A 10,355-nucleotide genomic window follows, 5' to 3' on the forward strand; every position below is an offset into this window, starting at 1 on the left:
GACACAAGTGTTGTGTTTTCCTGGTTTGAAAGCCTGCATTAAAGTAAGGGATGACATTTTCTGAACCCACCAAACTGTTCCAGCTGTTCCATTATTTGCATTTAACTACTTAGTCGGTGTATCCACATGACTAAAGTACCGATAGTCAAGCCTTAAATACCACCACAATACCGTTATCCACAGAGGCGCCAGCCGGATTCTATTTCAAAGTTTATACAAAAACTGCCCGCCCGCTGAAGCGCTGCGCTAGAAATCAACTGCTCTGATAATATTTTATGTGTATGAGAGTGTGCTCTTACCGTACTTTTATCATATCATCATGGCCATATCATGAAAATATTTTACTCAAGCATTTTGCGAGGGAGCGAGAGAGAGAGAGAGAGAGAGGTGAATTTACGGAGATATTTGATAACATGATTTCTCTGTGTGCTGGGTTTCTGCAAGTTTGTCCAAGTCAATTTTATATATTATATTTATATTTAAGACCTATATCACGACTAAAAAATTAGATGTCAGGAAACATCATCAAAAATTCCTCGATTTCCTTATAGGCATTATAGGTCTTGTCACCCTGTGGAGGATCCAGAGTAGGCTATAATTTTTAATTATTTTTTCAATACTGGTCCTAAAAACTTTTCAAATTATTTTGATGCCTAAAGGGTGCCTTAATTGATAGTTTCAAATAAGGAGGAGCATGGTTTGTGTAATGCTAAGGCCATAAGGTGAAATTAAAATTATTAAAATGATTTATTTAAAATGTACTAACAATTAGATTACTTATAACAAAACTTGTTTTACCAGTCCATTGCAGTTCCATGACAAAAAGAAGAACCACTAGATGACAAGGGTTTTTAACAATAACATTAAATGCACCAACAGCTTACCAACTGTAATTGAATGTACCATTACGTTGGGTGGTGATGGCGCAGTGGATATGACACATGCCTTTGGTGTGGGAGATCTGGGTTGATGAGAGATCAAAGGGTGAAGCTTGGTCCGGTGCCTTTGGTGTTTGTTGCGGACGCAAAAAGTCTCCTTTGCCGTCATTTTTAGACGCGCTTTGTCGGGAGTCCTGGCATTCCTTTTTAAAGCGCTGGCTTGGCACGTATGTTTAACTGACATGCGGCTCAAGAACGGGGCAGTTAGGTTCAGGAATGGATCGTGGGTGGGGTTACAAAATGTACTTTTCAGTGACAAGTGGGACAAGAACAGGACACAAACCCCAGTCTCCTGGGTGAAAATCCTGTGTTGTTTTGACCCGTCCACCACCCCAACTCCTAACGTGGATTTTTGGTCTTTTGTACTATTTGCAACCGTTGTTGCTCTTAATACTACGTCATCTTTTAGCACCACGCCCTATCAAGCTGCTGCTCTCCCCGGTGCGTTCCATAAAGAAGCTACAGGGTGATTTTTGCGTTGCTATCTTACTCTCAGAGCCACTGACCAAGCGTCAGTATTTGACGAGTTGGGAATGCCAAGGAGTTTTCTAATGACTGACCTGTTCTGATGGAGACAGTGGTGGGGGCAGTGACCCCAGCTCCTTCAGGTGTCTGTTGGTTTCTTTAGCCAGCTGGTTTGTGTAGTACTGGAGCTGTTGGCTGCAGGAGAACACAAACACTGCTAGGATCCACGTAAATGTTAAACTGCTCACTTAATGCTCAAATAATGACAATATGTGAGATTACCTGGGATACTAATCATCCCAGGCCAGTACTGTACTCACAGCCTTTCCTGGAGCTCTGAGGTTTTCTGTCTCGTCCCCAGCTGGTGGAGGAGATTTTTGATCTGACCAGCTGCGGGGAAAATGGAACCATTAACATGCAGGTTGTTTGGAGAAGTAATTAATGCATAAAGGTGTTAACTATTGATCTGGTCTTAACCAGCGTTTCTACAGGTTTCACCAAGTCAAATTTAAAACATTTCTAACACCAATATGAACATAATTTAAAGTGATGGGTCGGAGTAATTTCACCCTAGGGTCCTTTGCACCACAACCTGGAGCCAAACAACCCCCCAGAAGCGTTTTTTTCACCTGGGTCGAACATTTGGCGAGTTAGCGGTATCAGCTGGTTAACAAGTGTGTATCTTGTTAATTAACCCACTAATAATGCCCAAAATGATACCAAATTTCTACAGTAGTACTAATAGGTTATGTACTCATAAAACCATGGACTGGAAAGTTTGTAAGTACACCAGGAGTTTATTTAAATAACACTTGCCTGATGGCTTCTGCTCTCTGCTGCTACTGCTACGTCTAAAAATTACAACACCGCAAACAGATACAGCTAAAACATTTATTAATTTCACTTATTTTTTAAAAGTTCTGCAGTACAACTAGCAAGAGACAAGTTATAATTGAAGTAAGTTTGGAGACACCACCTTATTTAATCATTAATTTATAAATATTTTTGTTGTATCTCTTTTCGGTGTTGTACTTTCTAGAACGTAGGCAGTAGCAGCAGAGAGCAAAAGCCAGCAGGCAAGTGTTATTCAAATAAATTACTGGTATATTTACAAACTCTCAAAGCCATCATTTTATGAGTACATAACCTATTTGTACGACTGTAGAAGTTTGGTATCATTTCGGGCATTATTAGTGGGTTAATTTACAAGATAAACACTGTCCAATAGCGCCTCCACTAAGCTAACCAGCTGATAATGCTAACTCGCCCAATGTTCGACCCAGGTGAAAAAAGCTTCTGGGGGGTTGTTTGGCTCCAGGTTGTGGTGCAAAGGACCTTAGGGTGAAAGTCTTCCGAACCCTCACTTTAAGACCTATAGCATAAAAAAATAAAGTTGAATGTCAAAGTCTTGGCATTATAGGACTGGTGTCTAGATTGCCTGTGATATAAGTTGCATGGTCTCATTTGTAGTCGTAATACAGCAAATTATATCTGGACTACCATCAGAAAAAACTACAACACCACAGAATAAAACAAAAACATTAAAAAACTCTGCAGGGACATTTCACTGAGCATTAGAATAAGCGTTAAATTGACGTAGGACATTTCAGACCTGCTGAAAATTATTTACCTAGAACACAAAACTTCAGTGAATTTAGGACTTTTTAAGACCTACAATTTTGACTTAAAAATGTTAGACTTTTTAAGACCCTGCAGAAACCCTTCAAACAGGTTTTTCTGCAGTTTGTGACACAGTAGGCACTCACAGTTTTGACTGATCTTCTGGATGTTGGAGCTGCATGTCTGGATGAGGCTGCCAAAGTCCCTTGGCTGGGACCAGCTGCTGTCTGCGCTCATATAGGACATCCTGGCTGTAGACCACCAGGAACACACTCTGAGGAACACAGCTGCAAGGAAGAGAGTAGAGCACATTTAGTCGCATCAAATTATTTTTCTATTTCAATGAATTTCAGTTGAATTGAAATAGTTTTAACTATTTCTAGTAGTCTCGCCTCATCAATATCTTTGCATCATATTTCATAGAGATAAAAAAAAGCATAAATACTTAGTCAGGAGCCTATAACATCTGGTTATAGATCTTAAATCTTCAACATTTGGTGAAAAACGTCCCTTCACGAGAGACAACTTTATATTTGTTTTATTTTATAACCCTTATCGACTTCTACTGAGCCTATAAGAACCCTAAATGTAACAAAAATGTAAAGTCGTTGTCATTTTGGTACGAGCCAAAAGAACAACAAACGTTATAACGTCAGGTGTCACGTCCCTGCTCTCCTTCTCCGGGTTTCCACAGTAAGAGAACTACGTAGGCTAACTGCCTGTACAGAACCCCCGTGTTATCTTCCAATAAAAGAGGCTCGCAACAGAAAAACAGAGGCACGCGCGAGCTAAACCAAAGTCATCACGTGGATTAACCTTCTTACACGCAATTCTGAAAAGAAAATAAATCTACGAGCGTACTAATACAAGGTTTAAACCGCCTTCATTTGGGTACTTAGTCACAAAAATACTGTAACGTAGGCTAGATAACATTTTAAAACTGGATAACCTTATATCCACAGTCGTAATTCAGCGTTAATAACATGTCGCAGTGTGTCTCGTGCATCAATTTCAACCTAGATTCGGGTTCTAGTGTTTTATTTAGCAGGTTAAATTATTTCCCTGTCGGTTACTCATGTTAGAAATGTCCACAGTTAATATCTTACTTTGCTGCGAAGCTGATGTTGACAGTGTCTGTTGCTCCAAATGCCTCGGATAGCTTCAAGTATGGTATTTTTACATCAGAGCCCGTCTGCGACGTCACACGTACAAAGCACTAATCCGACGTTATTTTGACGCTGCATTCACTGTCAATAGCAAACGTGGTCAACACAATATTTGCGTGAGGTATAGTTCAACTTCATGTGACAGTTACTGCTAGCAAAACACTTCCGATAAAGCATACATTTAATCTACAAGAACCACAAATGTCCGTCAAAGATATTCTACGTTGACTCAGTGTGATGGGCCAGTAGCTGTCCCGTGCCTGTCCCATGACTTTCACACTGACTCTAATAATAATCGTAAATGCAGCAGCGTGCAGTCCTGCATGTGACAGCAGAAAAATAACTATAATTGTAATTACAAGCAGGGCTTTTATGCAGAAATGTTGAGGACATGAGTCCAAGTCTTCTAAAATAAAGGCCTACATAAGATATATTCTTTTTAATATTTTTGATTGGTAATCACTGACTTATTATTATGAGCTCTGATTAAATATTCTACTGTACATTCAGATGTTTAACTAATGTTGGCCTGTGTTAAGTATGCTTTTTATTTATAAGTTAACAAATACGTTATGTCATAATATTATTGATTTGAGATACTTTAGATAAAACTGTCTTTAGTTAAATAATTTAAATGCTCCCTTGAATGATATAATAACAATAAGGGCTGTACAGTAAAAACAAAGAAACATCAACAAACAAATAAAATCCAAAAAATTAAAGATAAAATGATTACTGATTACAACAAAATATGCCTGTTTGGTTGACCTTTTATTGTCTATAGAATAATATGTAGCCTACTTACTTTCTTTTACATGTCTAAACTATGTAAATGTAATTTAAGGACATGCATTTGTATGATGGGAATAGCCATGACTTTATTAAAGTGTTATATTGGACACCGTGAAGTTCCACCACACAGTGCAGCAGTTCAGGAGAGGCTCTAATTCCATCCAAGAAAAATCAAAGCTCTGTGTTAAGATTTAAATTAAGTAATGCAGTGATGACAACTTCAAATGAATCCACTTTAAAAATGTATCTTTACACAGTTCTTTTTATACAGCTTACACAGAAAGTAAAGTCTGCAGAACGTTTAAGTCAAATGTAGGCGTCCGACTATGGATTTCACAGGAGAGTCTTTTGCTCACAGTATTCTCAAGCTTTCTTTCAGATGAAGAAAAAAATGTTGCAGCTGTATGCTCGTTGAGATTATCATTCTAAATTGACCACGATATGAATTTGGGTCTTGCAAAGGGAGAGCAGGTACTGTGAATAAATAAAAATACCTATGAAATACATCCTGACATTTGAAAAGAAGTAGAAAGAAATAGAAGCAAATAAATAAATGGGACATTATGAAATAAAAGCTCTCTGAAATAAATAAATGTGGACTTATGAAATGGACCTTTTTCACAGCAGACATTTTGACTTGTCATAGTAGGAAAAGCACAGCTGAAATTAATAACCTCAACAATGGCTCATAGTAGAAAAAGCACAGCTGAAATTAATAACCTCAACGATGGCTCATAGTAGGAAAAGCACAGCTGAAATTAATAACCTCAACGATGGCTCATAGTAGGAAAAGCACAGCTGAAATTAATAACCTCAACGATGGCTCATAGTAGGAAAAGCACAGCTGAAATTAATAACCTTAACGATGGCTCATAGTAGGAAAAGCACAGCTGAAATTAATAACCTTAACGATGGCTCATAGTAGGAAAAGCACAGCTGAAATTAATAACCTTAACGATGGCTCATAGTAGGAAAAGCACAGCTGAAATTGATAACCTTAACAATGGCTCATTTCCATTCCAGCCAGTGTCCCAGTGAGCTATTTCAGTGAGTCAGCATGCCCAACACCAGGACCTCTCCTAAGTGGACTGCAGTCATCATTAATGGTTTTGAATTCACCTGTGCTTTTCCTACTGTGACATGTCAACATGTCTACTGTGACCAAGGTCTATAAAAGTCCTCTGAAATAAAAGTAAAACATAAACGTAAAATGTATTTATTGAACTATATTGACTCATTTAGATATTTATATTCATTTATATAGTTATTTTATTTATCATTTATTCATTTATTTAATATTAAGTCATAGGGAATTCCATATTTAAGTAGTTGGATGTCTGGAAAGAACGTTCAAGTGATTTAATTTATTTCTGTGCATGCATAAAATATATTGTTAAAACACATGTAAATTCAAGTATAACTCTACATTTTGTCAATTGAGTTTGCCCACCCATTTGCAGTCTACGGCTGATGTTAATAATCTGATAATAGCACTATAGAGTAACTGTTGGCAGGAAAGTTACGCATACAAACGTACACTCAATTCCAATCCCACAACATTTGTATTCATGGAATAAGTACCACAGGCTCTACCATGACAAGTCTGGAGAAATGCACAGTAGAATTTATTCACTTATTAAACTTCAAGCCACACGTCAGAAGACCATAGCAATAGGTAAACAAAGCGCAACAACAGGACTCTGCGCTAGAGGTCACTGTTGGATTGCATTACAGATTACACCTTTAAGCTTTTAGAACTGTTAACAAGTGAGTGGCACTTGGTAAAATGCAGCTGAGACAATAACTTATACAAGTGCAAGTTTACCTTTTATATAATCACTGTTTTACAGTTTTCACCTCTATACATTCATTTAACTTATAATTCATAATATCATATAAAGTACATTACTATAGTTGCTAACACTAAACCCCATTATCTGACCCAGATGCTCAGTTGCCTAAACCCATTTGTCGAATCAATCACACCTCTTGCAAAACTCTAAACACTTTTTTTAATCGCTAAAACACATTTTACACTGTGATGCACTTGTGTTGCAAAATAGTTAACATGGGCAGCAAAAGTTAAACAGAACTTTGTTCACACACAACAACTTTAAATTGTATTGTAGGATGACAATAATGCCAGTATGTAAAAAAAAGAATGAATATAACATGGTAAATAAATCAATGGCAGACTTTATTCTCTTTCGATTTTCCAAATAGTGAAGACTGACTTATCACTTTCTTTATTATTATTACAGTTTTTTCCAATTGCTAACACACTAAAATGACATGCACAGCACAATTATTTAAACTGACACACAGAGAGCAAAACTTCCTCTCAAGTCTCAGAAAGTCTAAACACATTTTCTGCTTTACACACATTTTGCATTTCAAAATTGCACTTTTTAAATGCACTGAACACAGTTTCCTGCATAAGACACAACAATCTGACATAAAGTCACATGTTTGCCATTTCACAACACTGCCATTTAAAATGACACTACATGAGCTAAATGACTAATTACATGTGCCACCTTGCCAAACACCCATTGGTTAATTGTAAACACTCCAATCAGGATGTTAGCACTATGAAAAGAATAATATTTAGGTGCATTGTCCAAGCCTATATATTTCGTTATTTTGTTTTTTCTAAAGGACTGAGAGAGACACACATGGTGGAGGAACATTGTTTCTGTTACTGGATAACACCATATTGACAGATTTGTAGTGTTTTTAGGGAGTACTGGAAATGGATGCACATGCAATCCCACATGAGTTATCTTTTAAGGAGGCTTTGTTCACCTAGCAAAGAGCAGAAGAAGGGGAGAAACGTCATTGGCCACAGAGCCACTATAAATGTTCCTGGCCACGTGGTGGGAACATCACAGTGTGCTCTGCCATCTCCAGTAGCATGTTGTCCTCCACCGTCATGTCAACCTTGGACCATACAAACAGCCATATTCTCACTTCTGGACAGACTTCACAACATTCTCACACTACCGAGCATATGAATGATGCAGACCATCAAGGAAACCGGTACGTTGTAGTATGGGACAACGTGGCTTTCATCGTGAGCGCTGTACAAAACTGGTTCGCTGACCACCCACCATTTCTCGTGCGATACCTCCCACCATTCTACCATGTCTGAACCTCAAAGAAGAGTTCTTTCGGCATGGCGGGTGGTGGAAGGTATACGACCCGCGGCCCTTGTGCGTGTGCCTCTGTGCAGGCTATGGAAGAGGCATGTGATGAGATGGATGTGGGTGCAATTCAGGGATGGATAAGGCACTCAAGGTGCTCCCCCCTCGATGTCTGTGGGGGGGACATATTGTCTGTGATGCCGAGATGTTGTGGACCGAACCGTGTGCGGCAAATGGAAAAAACTGTAATTATTTTTCTTGCTTTCTTTTTTTACTGTGATATATTTGTCTGAATTTTCTTTTTCAGTTTACTTTTTTTGTAAGAATATTTTTGTTCAGTCCCATGTAAATATATCTGCAATTTTTTGCACGACTTGTTCACTGTAGTGAAACATAAAATAATGTTTTACCAGCATGGTGTGTATCTGCAAATATTCTGTGATGTGAACAATCTAAAACATATTTAGATTATGGCAAGGCATAGTAAGATGAGGGTGCTTTTCATTATGCCAACAGTGTGTAGTTGGTAGGCAAAAATCTGGTAATGTGAATGAAGTGTGTGGCATTTCATGCAAAGTTTGATTTTGATAATGCATGTGTAGTTTTGGTTGCAGTGCTTCATTTTGCAGGATATATGAGGTGTTTTGCAGTTTGGGTGTGTGGTTTTGTGAATTGTGTTATGTATTTTGATAAAACCAGACTAGTTTGCAAAATTGTGTGTTAGCAATAGGAAAAAACTGTATTATTATTATTATTATTATTTTCTACTGAGGTGATCAGACCAATTGTAGAGAATGCCAGTTCAGAGAGCACAGGTGACACAGGAGCATTGAATGTTGATGTCTGATATTGTGGTTTCACAGAAAAAAAATTGTGTACCATCATGTGCTTGTCATTTAGTTTTCTTTGATATTTGGCGTTTTGCAGTTGGACTACTGCATTGTGCTGCAAGTGCCTAATATACAGACACTCAATATTGTAGTACTTGCACTACTTGCAGTGTACAAGATATTCAATGTACAGGATGTGATATACTTTTTGCTTTCATTGCAAAATGTGTTTACCGTAAAATAAAATAAAAAGTTACTGTCTAATATAAATTACTTTATTTATATATTATATTTTATTCCCTATCTTAACTTGCACTAGTCTGTGTTTGGATTGTCATTTTGTTGGTACTGTACGTAAGTAAGTAGGCTAAGTAAGTAAGTAAGGAAGTAATTATGTGGTCATAACATCTACATATTCTAACTTATTCCCTGTTACATAATAATAATAATGATAATACATTTTATGTATAATGCACTTTCCATCAATAGATCTCAAAGTGCTACAGGTAAAAAAAAAAAAAGAAAGAATAAAAAAAGAAAATAAAGCTATTCTTAGAAGAGAGAAAAAAAACATCTAAAGGGGACCAAAAGATTTGCTAAAAATAAATGTTTTAAGGCCTTTTTTAAATCACTCAGTGGATTGAGGTGCCCTCAAGGTGTCAGGGAGGGCATTACACAGACGTGGGGCAGCAGCACAAAATGCCCTATCTCCCATTGTCCTGAGTCTGGTTCTGGGAATGTGGAGGAGGTTTGAGTGAGGGGAGCAAAGGGAGCGGGTTGTGTTCTGTGGTTTGATAAGTTCTTTGAGGTAAGGGGGGCGTGTCCATGGATGCATTGATGTGTGAGGAGGGAAACCTTGAACTCAATCCTGGTGGAGATGGGCAGCAAGTGGAATGAGTGGAGAATGGGGGTAATATGCTCATGTTTCCGCACTCTCATCGGGATCCTAGCTGCAGAGTATGTATGAAGCCTCTGCAGACTCTTTCTAGGGATCCCAATGAGAAGTGCATTGCAATAGTCCAGTCTGGAGGAGACAAAGGCATGAACCAGCTTTTCGGCGTCTGGGAGGGAGAGAATGGGTCGGAGTTTGGAGATGTTACGGAGGTGGTAAAAAGAGGTCTTAAATAGGTGATTTATATGGGCTTCAAAAGTGAGTTGGGAGTCCATTTTTACACCAAGATTACTAACTGTTGATGAGAGCAGGATGTTAGTACCGGAAAAGGTGATGCTGGTTATGGATGATGATTTGGTCTGATGAGGAGTTCCAACCAGGATGGCTTCGGTTTTAGAGCTATTGAGTTGAACGTTTATCTCCATCCATACCTTTTTCTCCTCCAGACAGGTGGTGAGTTTTAATGAGGATGATTGTGAGGAGGGGGTGTCAGCTGTGACATTTACATA

General features: G+C 38.1%; 1 protein-coding gene across 1 annotated transcript in view; it reads right to left on the minus strand.

The window, feature by feature from the left end:
• The window catches only part of stx12l (syntaxin 12, like), a gene marked incomplete in the record, with an annotated part of 146,461 nt that extends 142,032 nt beyond the window's left edge, over nucleotides 1-4,429 (minus strand). Inside the window, 4 exon segments of the mRNA XM_032530415.1 lie at nucleotides 1,499-1,598; nucleotides 1,724-1,793; nucleotides 3,170-3,310; nucleotides 4,130-4,429. Coding sequence (XP_032386306.1) covers nucleotides 1,499-1,598; nucleotides 1,724-1,793; nucleotides 3,170-3,269 — 270 coding nt within the window.
• Between the last annotated feature and the right edge of the window lie 5,926 nt (nucleotides 4,430-10,355).

This window comes from Etheostoma spectabile, chromosome 12 (assembly GCF_008692095.1).
Source record: "Etheostoma spectabile isolate EspeVRDwgs_2016 chromosome 12, UIUC_Espe_1.0, whole genome shotgun sequence".
In the NCBI taxonomy this organism is placed as follows: domain Eukaryota; kingdom Metazoa; phylum Chordata; class Actinopteri; order Perciformes; family Percidae; genus Etheostoma; species Etheostoma spectabile.